Genomic DNA, 15,732 nt, shown 5'->3' with positions numbered 1-15,732 from the left:
TTGGTAATACTCTATTTCTATTTCTTGGTATTTATCTTATTTTGTTCTTTAAACTATACACATTAGTTTATATGCTTTTTGTGTGTTTGCTATTTCACTGAAAATAGTTAACACCTCTGTCTCTTCCTCACTTCTCCATTCCCCTTCTTTCTTGCTAAACCATTTATTCCTTATTTTGAAATCCTCCCACTTTTACCTCTTAATTTGCTTCTAGAGTGTAATCCTCCAGATCTTGGCAAGAGCTTTATGTTCTTTTGTTAACAAGCCTACTTATCTGTTACCCCTGTCTCTGGTTACTGTCCCTTTTTCTCTTTGTCATTGTCACTTTTGCTGTCCTCTCCATCCTTCTCCTTAAACAAGCTTTTTATTTGCCTTTAGAAAGTAAACAAGAAAGTAGGTTTCCCTCTCTGTTATCTGACTTTATACAGGTTTTCTTCTCATCTAACAACTGAATAATTAGAAGGTTAAAAGTTAAGGTGGGTGGATATAAAAAAATTAATGGACACAGAGAACTTTCCTCAGTACATTTGGGTCAGAGAATCTTTTGAACAATACCCTGAGTTCTTTGCCAGCTTTCTAGGTTGGTTGGTTTAACAGCATTACTGAGATGTAATTCACACACCACACAATTTACCCACTTAAAGTATACAATTAAGTGGTATATTATATATTTTTAGTATATTCACAGAGTTGTGCAACTATCACCACAGTCAATTTTAAAATATTTTCATCATCCCAAAAAGAAACCCCATACCCCTCAGCTGTCAACCCCCAAATCCCCCACCCCCAGTCCTAGGCAACCATGAATCCTTGTGTCTCTGTAGGTTTGCCTGTTCTGGACATTTCATATAAATGGAATCATACAATATGAGGTCCTTTGTGACTCTTTCAACTAGCATAATGTTTTCAAGGTTCAACCATGTAGCATAGATGAGTACTTCATTCCTTTTTATTGCTGAATATATCCCATTGTATTATGTATATATCACATTTTATTTTTCCATTCATCAGTTGATGGACATTTATGTTGTTTCCACTCCAGCTATTATAAGCAATGATGAGCATCTGTTAAACAATTATTAGCTTTTACATAATTCCTTTTAAGTGGTATGTATTCATTGCAGACAATTGGAAAAATCCTGAAGAATATAAAGAATATGATACAATTTATTCATAATCCCACCACTCAAAAATAAGCTCTTTTTAAAAAATTTTCAAGAATAAGCTTTGTTAACACTTTTTCTGTCGGAAAAATACGTTTATGTAGTTTATTAATTCCTCATTTCTCTTTAAGATTTACTTCTCATTTGAGCAGATTTTGTTTGCCAAGTCACGGCAAATCTGGCTGCTGCAGTTGTAATAATTTGTAAATCATTGTACAATGGGAGTAAAGTAGAGTTATTAGCTATCAGATGGGGAGGGAGGAGGGTTTAGAGAAAGTTTGATAGAGGAGGAAACATGTTTTGTGACTATGTGCATGAATTCCTGAAACTGGTAAGTAAATAAAAACATTGAGCTTTCTAATAAGGTCACATTTGTTCTGTTGTAGGAAGCTAGCAGGATGTACTGTCTTCATCACAGGCGCGAGCCGTGGCATTGGCAAAGCTATTGCTTTGAAAGCAGCAAAGGATGGAGCAAATATAGTCATTGCTGCAAAGACCGCCCAGGCACACCCCAAACTTGCAGGCACAATCTATAGTGCTGCTGAAGAAAGTGAGTTTCAGTACATAGAGAATTTGCTGGAAAGTTTAATTATATCTATCTGAAGTCTACCCTAAAAATAATTTTATCTGGTTAAAGAAATATTTTGTCACCTTAGAGCAGTGTTTGGGAACCATTTTTCTCCCTAGCACTTTTAAGTGATGGGAGAGACTCCTGTTAAATATCATGTCTCATGAGGGCAGTGGTTCTTGGATGGGAGCAGAGAGTAGAGGAGTGGAAGTAGAGGAAAGAATTTGAGAGGTGGATGGTGTGAACACTTTGAAAAAGCGCTCCATGTTACTTGTTCTCTGCATAATTCGCAAGTCATTATTTTAATACTTGAAGTTCACAAATAGCTATTGAGTGCTTATATTCAAGGCACTGTGCCAGGAGTAACGGCTTAAATTTCAGCTTCAGTTGATATTGCTAGTTTTGTTAGTTACGTTAATAGTATTGTGGTTATGCTAGGGGAATACATATGAAGCAATTATGAGTGAAATGATGCCTGAGGTTTGTTTTGAAATACACCAGCAAAAAACAAAATGGAATTGGGGGTAGATAAACAAATTAAATAACTGGCAAAACATTATCAATCATTGAAGATAGATGGATTCATGATAGTTCATTATACTATTCTTTATATTTTTGTACATTTTTGGAAATTTTCCATAATAAAGGTCTTTTAAATTACCTTCCCCATTTTAATAGCATTTTTAAAAATTACCTTCCTTTTTGGTTTTTTAATAGAGTTGGCCTAGCTAGTCTGCAGCTGGATATGGATTCATCAGTCTGTCCTACTGTAGGGCAGAGTTGCTAGTAGTTATAAGACATAGTTATTTATACTGATTTTCTGAAAATGGGGTACTTTTTTCTTTTGACTCTTGTGTCAGAGGCTTGATATTGATAAAAGGTTTAATATTTGAATGCTTTAACGTTTCTTTGTTTTTCCTTTGTAGTCAAAGCAGCTGGAGGAAAGGCCTTGCCATGTGTTGTTGATGTGAGAGATGAACAGCAAATCAGCAGTGCAGTGGAGAAAGCAGTCGAGAAATTTGGAGGTAGAGCCTTCATTCTGAAATAATTATTGAATATTGGTAAAGTATAGGTGTAACTATAATTTATATTTAATTTTCTTTTGATTATTTTTTACTGAGTCTTTTTGAGTATAACCAGAAATGGATATTTGTTCATATAGAAGCACAGCTTAAAACCATCTGATGACTAATTGAATAATTATTAAAAATCATTTTGGATAGTATAACAAGTTTACCATCCAAAATAAAGTTAAGACCTTGACAATAACATACATCTAGCCAAGTGGTTCCCCAGATCCCATCCACTTGTCTCTCCCCAGTTCATGTAACCATCATTTGATGACTTTTTAATATTAATTGAATAAAGTGCAGATGACCTATTGGCATTCAGGATCTTTCACATTCTGGTGTTAACAGACTTGTTTTGGTTTCATCTTTCTTCTACACCCCTATGTAAACTCCCTACTTCAGCCAAAATTGTTTACATCCATTTCCTTACCTTGAATTTTTTTTGTCTCTTAGCTTTTGCTCTTCCTATTCCTGAGGCTCCTCCAGTGCCCACTCCTCCACCTCTGATCCTTCCTGAAATGTTCCCTTCTTTGTCTTTTGAAATCCTACCTTTTTGTGCTTTAATCTCATCTCCTTCACGAAGCCAGTTTCCTGACTATGCCAACTAATCAGAAGTGTACATTTTTCTTTCTCTGAATTCCGAAAACATTCCTTTGATCCTCATCTTGTACGACTTTAGATCTTAGTATTTCTTTTTTCTCCCCAATTGGTTCATAAGCTTCTAGAAGGCAAGTGTTGGGAGTTGAACTGAGACTTTGATGGCATTATAGCAAGGCACGTAGCCATGTCCAAATCCTGCCCTATTGCCACTCTCTCCCTATAATATTCCAGAGACTATATGTACATGCAAAGGATATTGGCCAATAGGAAACAAGGTTAATGCTTTATTGTTAGCAAGGCTCATGCTTTTAACTCCCAATGTGGAGTGCTGTGTTATTCTGGACTGGAGCACAAAGCTTTGGCTCAAATGGGGCCTCTTCCTTTAAATCCAAAATCTTACTCCTGGTTGGCAGCCTTTCCCAAAGTAATGTGAATGCCCATGAGAGAAGAGGAGAGAGAATGCAAAATTACTGGGTATTTTTTTTGTTTTTTGTTTTCTTACTGATCGGGCTGCAAATACGAAAGAGGAAGGAGAGGAAGCCACATTCATGTGCAGGACCTTTTATCTAAAATGACTTCACCTACTAGTAAAAGTGAGCAATTAGTGCCAATTAGGACTTAACCTAATTAGTTTAGCCATTCATTTTTAGGGAGGAATTAAGGGATAAGGTGGGTGAGGGTGGAAGGAGCTTTTCCTTTCTCTGTATTCATCCAGTTTTAGTTCTTTCTGTTGATCCGTTGGGTTTATCAACTGAGGGCAAGTTTATCCTTCTTGGAGAATGAGATCATCAGAATATTGGGGAGAGCTGCTACCAGCTTTGTCTGAGCCCTTTCTCGATCTTTATTTCTGTCCTGTAATTCTGTTAGAGAACATCAGCAGTTTAGCTGTTGTCTGGTATTGTCCCAAGAAACCTCTGAAATGAGTCAAGATGGACATTAGTTAAAGATACTCAAGACCATACTATATAGGCCCAAAATTCACCCCCCATTTATTTATTTTTTTAATTTAATTTTTTTAAACTTTTAAAAAATTTTTTATTTATTTTTTGGCTGTGTTGGGTCTTCGTTGCTGCACACGGGCTTTCTCTAGTTGCGGCGAGCGGGGGCTACTCTTCGTTGTGGTGCACGGGCTTCTCATTGTAGTGGCTTCTCTTGTTGCGGAGCACGGGCTCTAGGCACGCGGGCTTCAGTAGTTGCAGCACGTGGGCTCAGTAGTTGCTCCCTAGAGCATGCGGGATTCAGTAGTTATGGCTCACGGCCTCTAGAGCACAGGCTCGGTAGTTGTGGCACACAAGCTTAGTTGCTTCACGACATGTGGGGTCTTCCTGGACCAGGGATCGAACCCGTGTCCCCTGCATTGGCAGGCGGATTCTTAACCACTGCACCACCAGGGAAGTCCCCCCTTTTATTTTCATTTTTATTTTTTTAATTTTATTTTTCTTAATTGAAGTATAGTTGATTTACAAAGTTGTGCCAATCTCTGCTGTCCAGCAAAGTGACTCAGTTATACACATGTATACATTCTTTTTTTAATATTCTTTTCCATTATGGTTTATCACAGGATATTGACTATAGTTCCCTGTGCTATACAGTAGGACATTGTTGTTTATCCATCTTATATATAATAGTTTTCACCCGCCTTTTAACTTCCCGTCTTGAATTCTAGCTGCATTGTCTAATCTGGTTCACCAGAAAGAGTTACACATTATGTACTAATGACAGCATAGTCCAAAAATTTGTTCCTGAGTGTCAAAATGTGAAGCAGCTCCACTTTCCAGAGTTGGGATCCTCCAGAATAAACTGAAGTCTCACAGATTGATTTCTTCTCCTGTTGTTGCCACAGAGAATTTAAAGAGCCAAACTGGGCTTCCCTGGTGGCGCAGTGGTTGAGAATCTGCCTGCCGATGCAGGGGACACGGGTTCGAGCCCTGGTCTGGGAAGATCCCACATGCCGCGGAGCAACTGGGCCCGTGAGCCACAATTACTGAGCCTGCGCGTCTGGAGCTTGTGCTCCGCAACAAGAGAGGCCGTGACAGTGAGAGGCCCGCGCACCGCGATGAAGAGTGGCCCCCGCTTGCCACAACTAGAGAAAGCCCTCACACAGAAACGAGGACCCAACACAGCCATAAATAAATAAATTAATTAAATTTAAAAAAAAAGAAAAAAAGAAAAAAAGAGCCAAACTGAAATCTCTTTCTTGGAAGAATTAAGACCCAGAAATCTCTCCTCTCCAATTTTGTAACTCTTTTGTCCCAGCCAAGGAGGTTCACTCAGGTGCATGGATGATCTGCATTTTTTTAGCCACTGTAGCTTAGATTGTCTTCCATTGAACCTGGTATCATTCCTTCAGCATCTTCAATGTTGGATTAATTCAGCTTTGTCTATCATGTGATCTACTTTTCCAGGAGTAGACAGAGAAAACGATAAGGACAAAAGCAAATCTTGGTTTTTGTTTCTTCAGAAGCCAGTGGATCCATATTATTGATTTGGCCTTCATGTCCTAGAACTTAGCTCAGTTGCTAGAAATCTTCAATTAAGAAGGTACGCTTTTCATATCTTTGGGGAAAAAAAATCTCCCAATGTATTATGCTACCTATTGTTGAGATGGGCATCTGAAACACTTTTTTTTTTTTTTTAATTAATTAATTAATTTTATTTTTGGTTGCGTTGGGTCTTAGCTGTGCGTGGGCTTTCTTTATTTGCAGCGAGCAGGGGCTACTCTTCATTGTAGTGCCTGGGCTTCTCATTGCCGTGGCTTCTCTTGTTGTGGAGCACCGGCTCTAGGCACGCGGGCTTTAGTAGTTGTGGCACGCGGTCTCAGTAGCTGTGGCTCGCGGGCTCTAGAGTGCAGGCTCAGTAGTTGTGGCGCATGGGCTTAGTTGCTCCACGGCATGTGGGATCTTCCTGGACCAGGGCTCAAACCCGTGTCCCCTGCATTGGCAGGCAGATTATTAACCACTGCGCCACCAGGGAAACCCTGAAACATTTCTTTTTTCTTGCTAAATTTACAAATTGGTGGTGGAGTTACCTTTATTTTGGAATCTATCCTAACATTTCCTTCCCTCCTCCTTAGGATCCACTTTGATGTATTTAAAGTGTTTTGCTTTCCATTTGCCCATTAACTTCTGCTTTTCTGTCATAACAATGCAGAATCTTAATTCTTAATTCTTCAGTGAGCTCTGTTCAGCATCTCAGCTTCTGTTGTCTCCTAATCAGGATGTATGCCACATTTATGAGATGATTCATAGCCTGCTTTTTTTTCCTCTGTGTTTTTTTTCCACAGATCTCCCAAGTCTTTATTTTTTGCTCGTTTGGTTTTAGTTCCATACTGTGGTTGCTACTGATATGGTCTGGTTTGGAGTTTTGTAGGCCTTTGAAGTCTGCCTTTTAGGGAACACTCTACCTTTGTCCTGATATTTCTCTCTGCTGGGGAATTATCCCTAACAAAGTCCTGCACAGTGGATGGTGCTTTCTGACCTATGCCCTGGGGGGCCTCTGCCACATGGTACTCCCTATCACCTTGCCTTCCCTCATCTTCAGAGTGTTTCAGGCCTTGAGTAAATTATGCTATTTCATAAACCACAGATGTAATCTTTCCTGCCACCTTTTTTTTCTGCAGCAGGCCTACATATATGCCTTTTCTATATCATTTCCCACCATTGTTCCCTGATCCATTTTAATTTGGCCCATCTGAGTTCAGAAATTTTAAGATATCTCTTAATTGGACCCAGGTTTTTTTTCTCTTTATCACTGGCAAGTCAAATACAGTTTGCCCAATCAGTATATCTTCATTCCTCATCTACTTTCTTTTGCTTTTGGGCCCAGATGTTTGCTCTGCTAACATAGCTGTCACTTATTATCACATAGTGAGAGATAAAGTCAATAAAGGTTGGATTTGCCCAAGGAATCCATTGATTGGATCAACCCTCATTAGCTTCATCGCCTTAATTAGGGTAATTCTACACAGGTGGTTTGCATACCCATCAGTCCAGCATCTCACCCAGACCCACACTCAATTTGCTTTGCTCCCACCTGGCTTTTTCTTTAGTGAATATTATCTTCCTTGTCTCTTAGGCCCTAGCAGTATGCCTTATACAGAATAGCCCCTCAGTGATTATCTCTTAGTGATGAGATTGAGCAATATCTAGTTTTGTGAATTGAGAAGCATGTCGTGGATTTAAAAATTCCTCTCACTGGTCTTTGCCACTTGTGAAGGCAAACCATCATCATTTTGTTTATTCTGGAAAGCTGGTAGTCACAGGACGTGAAACTTGTCCAATATATACAGGTGATTTACTTGAGTTTGAGTTTTGTTATAACGAAGCTATAAAATGTAATATAGTTGAATCCAAAGTTATTCTAAGGACACGTTTTAAGAAAACATTAGTAGTGCAAACTCTATGCTAAAGAATATGGAAATTGAGGAATGAGGACGTGATCAAAATTTTATAATGTTACTATAAATGAAGAAAGGGAGCTTATGACTAATATGTTGTAAGTATAATAATCTTATTTAAACCATTTTCCACATATTGTGAGAGAGGGACAAAGCAAAGTTAAGAGGATAATAAAAGACATTTATGGCAACAGTCTAACCCCAGCAGTAGAAATTGTCATATATCTATTTGATAGAATATTAAATGCTCTTTAGAAAGAATTATGACAGCAACGTAGATGCAACTAGAGATGATCATACTAAGTGAAATAAGTCAGAAAGAGACAAATACCATATGATATTACTTATATGTGGAATCTAAAATATGACACAAATGAACTTATCTACGAAACAGAAACAGACTCACAGACATAGAGAACAGACCTGTGGTTGCCAAGGGGGAAGGGGATAGGGGAGGGATGGATGGGGAGTTTGGGGTTAGTAGATGCAAGCTATTACATATATTGAATAGAATGTATAAACAACAAGGTCCAACTGTATAGCGCAGGGAACTATATTCAATATCCTGAGATAAACTATAATGGAAAAGAATATAAAAAAGAATGTATATATATCTATAACTGAGTCACTTTGCTGTACAGCAGAAATTAACACAACATTGTAAATCAGCTGTACTTCAATTTAAAGAAAAAGAATTATGAAGACCATGTAGAAATGCAGAAATGTGTTTGAGATGCTTTTGTATTTTACCATTTTCATTTAACATTATTTAAGCTTGTAACCATAAATGTTACATATGGATAAGGACTGGATAGAATATGCAGAAATAATCATTATTCTAAATTTATTTTGTGTATAAGTTACCAAAACAAACTTGATCTATTTTCATGATTTGCCTGGAATTTAAACTCTAGGTCATTTCTTTTTTCCCAGTTCCCAAGACCAGAAAGGAGCTCTTCCATTTAAGTAAAGGCCTTCGAGAGGGGGGAGACTGGTGTGCTTGGAAGGGAGACAGGCCTTGGAAAGATGATGGGGGGGAAACTTTAAGGAAATTGACCTAAGGTTCTTGGAGACAAGGAGGGAAGACCAGGAAGTAAGAGAACAGATAATGACGGGAGCTACAAACCACTAAGGACTAAGCTTCCTTGCAGTTTCCTGTGGAGCCCTGGTGATGGTCTCCATGTGCCAGTGAAAATCATTTGGGTGCTGTTTTGACATAGCTACTGAGTCTTGCATTGGTGTATTGGTCAGTCATATTATCTAAAAGAAGTATTTGTGAACTCGGACTTCAACTATATAGAGTAAATGTTTTTTATTTCTTTTTGTTATAAAGTCTAAATGACATTACTAAGAAGTTGATTATTTGAATACAGGAATTGATATTTTGGTGAATAATGCCAGTGCTATTAGCTTGACCAACACACTGGAAACACCTACAAAGAAAGTGGATTTGATGATGAACGTCAACACCAGAGGCACCTATCTTACGTAAGTTAAAGACCTGTGGGAGAGAGTGTTGCAGTGTTTTGTCAGAGAACTAGTTGTAAACAGATTTGAATAGGTTAGGAATACAGTTTAAAATCTAGTCAACCCTTATAAAGGCCTAAAAGTGCTCCAAGTCAGTAGATAGTATTTTAAATAGTTTTATTCAGAGTGCCTTTTCTCTGTGAATCTAATAAAGACTAAAGTATAGCTCAAACATTTTCAAACATTTGCATGAGTAAATATATATATATATGCATACCAAGTCTTCTGGCAAACCTGCAGTAGTCTCTTCTTCCTCTGAAAAACACTGGAGTTTTAGTTATGTAAATAACAAGAAGCTTATTATGAATCCCATTTTAATGTAATTGAAAAAGGCTAATGCTATCTTGGTCAGTGTCAGGGAAAATATCAAATATAGAATGAGCAAATGTCCTGTTGTGTTCTGGATTGGTCAGACCTAGTCCACTCTTGTTTATTTGTCCATTTGTTTATCTGTTTATTTACTTTCGGGTTCTACCATTTTTCATGTGGATATAAGGACAGATCAGCACAGAACTTTCTTATCTGCCTTATATGTACTTGTGTGTATCTGCCTTATATGTTTGCATAGAACAGGTGGTTAGGAGCTTGGGCTTTGGAGGCAGACTCCTTTGAGGATTCAAATCTCACCCCCCACCCTTCATGACTCACTATCTTCATGACCTTGTACAAGTAACTTAACCTCTTGCAGAGTCTGTTTTCTCATTTGTAAAATGGGGATAATAGAGAAGTATGTCATAGGATTGGTAATAAGGGTTAAATGTAAAATTTGTCTTTAATTCTGAACTTTGCCCTTGGATGTGTTTTTTTGGATCTGCAAAACTTGGCTCTGACAGTGTTAAACATTTTGTTTTTATTAGTTACCTATATTCATAATTTCATTAGTTGCCTACATGAAAAAAATCAGGAGATTTACACAAAAATCCCGATTTCTGGCTTTTCTTGAAACATTGGCCGCATAGAGACAACATTCCCACATGGCCACAGTTAGCTACCATAGCCCAGTGGCAGAGTATCAACTGCGTTATCAGATGGGGACTGGGCACCATTGTCTCTGGATGCTGAGGGCAGGCTAAAAAGTTGCCACTTATCATTGTGCTTGCACTTTTTCTTCTTATATTAAAGGAGAAAATAAAATATTTCTCATACCCCTGTCTCTATCTGAAGTGGGAAAATGAGACATATGCCAAGAGGGCCATATGTGCAAGTAAAATGGTTGAGAGCTTGCTTCTTTGTAGATGTGGGGCATATTTCTATAAATTCAATGTGTAACCTATATTTCTCCTGAATGGAAACCATAGAGAATCAAACCATAGTAAGATCTGTGGCAAGCATATTGAAAAGATTGTGGTGAAAAACTTAATGAACTAGAAAAAGGACTAACATTTCAATAGGTTTGTGTTTATTTTCAAATAAAATAAGCAATGCTGCTGTGTGATGCAGTTATGTGTTACAAGAAGAAATTATTTGGGCATCAAAATATTTTACAGCTGGTAACTTTGTGAAAGAATTTTGATTGAATGTAAACACTCATTTAAATAAGTGTTTAAAAATATAAACCTAACCAGGAATACTATTCCTGCTGAATTAAGGGTTAGAAGGGCATGATGCATGAAAAACTTAAATCATTTGTGGCAGTTTCTACTGTAGATGACGAAGCCACAGGTATAAATATTCCACCCACCCAGTTATATTTATTTATGGTGTCAGGATAATTTTGATATGATTAACGTTTTTTAGACTGGATACTCATGACATGAACATCAGGAAATGACTTGAGGATTGAGAAATGTTTTAGAAAATGTAATGTGGGTTTATCAAAAGTGGTAGTCAGGACTTCCCTGGTGGCGCAGTGGTTAAGAATCCGCCTGCCAATGCAGGGGACACAGGTTCGAGCCCTGGTCCAGGAAGATCCCACATGCTGCGGAGCAACTAAGCCCGTGCGCCACAACTACTAAGCCTGTGCTCTAGAGCCCGTGAGCCACAACTACTGAGCCCACGAGCCACAACTACTGAGCCCGCATGCCACAACTACTGCAGCCCACGTGCCTAGAACCTGTACTCCACAACAAAAAGAAGCCACCGCAATGAGAAGCCCGCACACCGCAACAGAGTAGCCCGTGCTCGCCGCAACTAGAGAACGCCTGCGCACGGCAATGAAGACCCAATGCAGCCAAAAAATTAATTAATTAATTTAAAAAAAAATCCACCTGCCAGTGCAGGGGACACGGGTTTGATCCCTGGTCCTGGAAGATCCCACGTGCTGCGGAGCAACTAATCCTGTGCACCGCAACTACTGAGCCTGCGCTCTAGAGCCCGCGAGCCACAGCTTCTGAGCCCATGCACTGCAACTCTGAAGCCCGTGTGCCTAGAGCCCATGCTCCGCAACAAGAGAAGCCACCGCAATGCAAAGCCTGCACACCTCAATGAAGAGTAGCCCCGCTGGCTGCAACTAGAGAAAGCCCGCGCGTAGCAACAAAGACCAAACGCAGCCCAAAATAAATAAATTAAAAAAAAAAAAAGTGGTATAGACAGTGTGGCTGTGATGGTCAGGGTTAACGTTAAACTTATACAAGTCTAAACTAATGTAGAAGTGTTTCACAGAGGTGTAGAAATTAAGTTTGTTCATTGTATTGTTCACTAGGAATTGCTCTTGCTAAAAAGTTAAAAACGGGCCATTATGAATTCTAAGAATTAAATAGACTTGCGTGGTTTGAACTACGGACTGTTCAGTGCTTTACTCATGTTGAATACAAAGTGATTGTCGGTTCTGTGACAAGGTTGTGTGGTTGTGGTGTATTGTTGTAGAGATTTTGTTTTTGATTAGAAAGAAATCAATTCTTTTTTGTCACCCAAGAGAAAATTCCCAACTCAGTTCCCAAGCAAAGATTGGGTCAAAGAATTGGCTTTTTTAGCTGACATTATGACTTATGGAAACACAAGTATATGATCCTCATTGCTCATTCCTTGTGAAATTATGTCTTTGGAAAACCCATTTGTCAAGAATAATTTGTCCCCTTTCCTATACCAAGGTCATTTTCCAAAAATGAAAGTGATGGCCTAAACTACACTCCTGTTTGTAGATTTGTTCAGTTCAAAACAAAACCAAAAAATCCCGATATAGGAAAATGAACTAACCTTTTAAAATTACCTTTATCAATGAAAACTATTTGTGTAGTTGAAGAACTACAAATGGAATGCATAAGCTGTAGGGTACTAAGGTACTAAAAACTAAATATGAGTACGTTAGAGTAATAGATCTACAAATATCTCAGGAATAGATACCCTAAAATAAAACCCTTTTTTAAAGCAAAGATTCTATTCACTGTTGAAAGTTCCTATATTTATTAACAGCTATTTTTTTAAAATAAATTTTATTTATTTATTTATTTATTTTGGCTGCATTGGGTCTTCGTTGCTGCACAAGGGCTTTCTCTAGTTGCGGTGAGCGGGGCCTACTCTTTGTTGCCGTGCACAGGCTTTTCATTGCAGTGGCTTCTCTTGTTGCGGAGCACGGGCTCTAGGCGCATGGGCTTCAGTAGTTGCGACATGTGGGCTCAGTAGTTGTGGCGCAGGGGCTTAGTTGCTCTGCGGCATGTGGGATCTTCCTGGACCAGGGCTTGAACCCGTGTCCCCTGCATTGGCAGGCGGATTCTTAACCACTGTGCCACCAGGGAAGTCCCTATTAACAGCTATTTTTAAATAAAATTGTTCCCAGTTAAAGGCATTTTACAATGCCAATTGAAAGACCTGACGTTGACCTTTGAACCAAAAAAAGGGTGTCAGGTTTTTGGCCCTCTATGAAAGGCATACGTTATAAAAGAGAAATTCATAATGAGACATTTCCATTTAAATTTTTGTTTTGTTTTTTATTTAGTGACACTCATTTCATTCATGGAAGATAAGTACAGATTGTTTTCTCTGGGAAGCCTGAGAAGCATGCTCAGGCAGAGAGTAGGGGAAGGCCCAAAGAACTGACCTATTTGGAGATTTCAGCAAGGATCTGGAGCTGCTTCCTGATCCCTGGTGCCCAGGGCCCTGTGGCCTATGTCTTGTGTTCTACTGGTTTAAAGAAACAGGGTTGGAAGACAGGAGGTAGAATGCAGATCCTTATTTGTATTTCTAAGTTTTAACTAAATATATAATCTCCAGTATTATATGTGTTTGTATCATGTTAAATGCTTATAGAAATTCAGTAATAAGGCTCAATTGTATTTCTGAACCGTTGCTCTTTCTTATACCCAGCTCACTTTATTCATTTACTCAAATGCCCTATAGGCCTTGGAGCTTACAACCCTGATTAAGTAAAATAATTCATGTGAAGGTAATAACTAATAAGTGCAGTGCCTAGCATACAGTAAGTTTCTAGTAAACTTAGCTATCTGATTAAGCTCAAGGTATTTGTATCTAAGCGTGCTGCTAAGAGTTTTCAATATAATGTGTAAGATAGGGCATGTTGCCGTGGAAAACGTACCTGATTAGGATTAGTAACGCTGAGGGTTAGGCAAGCAAAGTGCAGGTGGAAAGGTTTTGTCCAATAGATCAGAGAAGCTCATGTTTTTAATGTAAATGAAATGAACTCCTTCCGTTGAGTGTGAAATATGGTCTTATTGCTTGGAATAGGTTGTTTGTTTCCTGTTGATGCTTTGATGTGCAGCTTCACTGTTCTAATGACAAACAGCTGTAATATTGTTTGCCCTTCTCTACCTCACCCCCATAAAAGTGAAGCACCTTTGTAATAGAAAAACAATATGTACAAAAACCCTTTAGTGATATTGATTGTATTTGGTTTATAAACTTAAAAAGACATTGCAGATGGTAACAAGAATGTTGTACATTGGTAATAAAGAAACAGACTTAAGAAGAATGGACTAGTTTCAAGTCCTAGAAGTTACTAAATGTGAAATAAAACTAAAAACTATAAAATTATTAAGCTACAATATGTTATTAAGCTATATACTATAGCTTAATAATTAAACATTTACAAATATTGGACCTGTGTCTTTTGTAAAATAAATTATCTACCTTTTTGAAAGGGTTTAAAAAACAAACAACTAAATATTGCCCGCAAAGAACATTGCATTGCATATTGGTACAAATTAAATTTGGTAATGTATTGGGAGTTCATGTTATTAAATTACAGTTCCAGTGTGGTAGGAATACTATACCTACTAAGATGAAAAAAAATCAGAATATGTAATACTAATAATAGCAGTTGTTTATTTCATGTTTAATATATGCACTGTTCTAAGTATCTCATATATATCATCTCATTTTAATCCCTTGGTCAATCCTAGATAGTAGCAGGTATTACCAACATTTACAAATGAGAAAACTGAGAATTAGAATACTATATATTTTGCCCCAGATCACACAATGAAGGGCAGAAGGAGGATTTGAACCCAGGTCTGTCTGACTTGGAAGGATGTAGTTGAAGATAATCTAAGTTGGGTTTAAGGCTAGTGTGCCACGGATTTGATTATTTTAATCAAGCAGATCATATTGTCAGGCCATTATGCATAGCTTCAAAGGATGAATATTAGTTGCTTTTCCTATCTACATTCCAGGTAAGTGGGGGAACAACAGCAAAAGAAACCAACAGAAGTACCCTACCGGTTATTGAACAAGTTCAGTTGCTCTGTAGAAGTAGTTTAAAATATAACTTAAGAAAGTAATGAAGCTGTTAGAAAGCTAGTAACTTGACTTGTGTTTTCTTTTGCTTTCAGATCTAAAGCATGCATTCCTTATTTGAAAAAGAGTAAAATTGCTCATATCCTCAATCTCAGCCCACCGCTGAACCTAAATCCACTGTGGTTCAAACAGCACTGTGGTAGGTGGTAGGATGAGGGGATGGCTTGTTTAGTCAATTTGTTTTGTACTAAACCAGTGTATCTATGATGTAATCACAATTTGTACATAGCGTTCAACATTAAATTTTCTATGCAGAAATTGATAGCATTTTGTAAGTAGATTCTTAATCTTTTATCTTTAATTTAAAAAATTGAGGTATAATTTACATTAAATAAAATGCACAGATGTTAATGGTTCAGTCTGATGAGTTTTGACAAACGTATACACCTGTATAACCAATACTCAAATGGAGATATGGATATCCCTGTCCTAGAAAGCTCTCTCAAGTCCCAGTGGGTGTGTTTTATTGTATGTAACTTATTCTTCAGTAAAGTTGGTGAAAATGATCCATGGAATACTTTACCTTTCACAGAAAACTAGTGATTTAAGGTGAGTATGCTAAATAACAAGATTTATGTATAGGTGCCTCATTTGAAATAGTTGTGTCAGATACTTAGTCCTTATTTCAACATAATTCAGTAAAATTTGGAAAGGAAGGCAGTTGAAGTAGGAACCCATAGAACAAAACTAAAAGGAGTTCTGTTTTAATCGACTAGGTTA

At 37.9% G+C, this 15,732-nt stretch overlaps 1 protein-coding gene across 4 annotated transcripts in view; it reads left to right on the top strand.

The window, feature by feature from the left end:
• The window catches only part of HSDL2 (hydroxysteroid dehydrogenase like 2), a 94,183-nt gene that overhangs the window by 41,269 nt on the left and 37,182 nt on the right, over positions 1-15,732 (top strand). For 3 of the 4 annotated variants that reach the window (XM_061200108.1, XM_061200107.1, XM_061200106.1), the window contains exons 2-5: positions 1,550-1,713; positions 2,658-2,756; positions 9,171-9,285; positions 15,048-15,151. In XM_061200108.1, coding sequence (XP_061056091.1) covers positions 9,251-9,285; positions 15,048-15,151 — 139 coding nt within the window. In that variant the 5' untranslated portion in view covers positions 1,550-1,713; positions 2,658-2,756; positions 9,171-9,250. The remainder of the gene's footprint in view (positions 1-1,549; positions 1,714-2,657; positions 2,757-9,170; positions 9,286-15,047; positions 15,152-15,732) is intronic. The other variant, XM_061200109.1, reaches the window with a different exon arrangement.

The sequence above is a fragment of the Eubalaena glacialis genome, chromosome 9 (assembly GCF_028564815.1).
Source record: "Eubalaena glacialis isolate mEubGla1 chromosome 9, mEubGla1.1.hap2.+ XY, whole genome shotgun sequence".
NCBI classification, from domain to species: domain Eukaryota; kingdom Metazoa; phylum Chordata; class Mammalia; order Artiodactyla; family Balaenidae; genus Eubalaena; species Eubalaena glacialis.
Note: the sequence above shows the minus strand (reverse complement) of the source record. Positions and strands in the feature narration are given on the sequence as shown.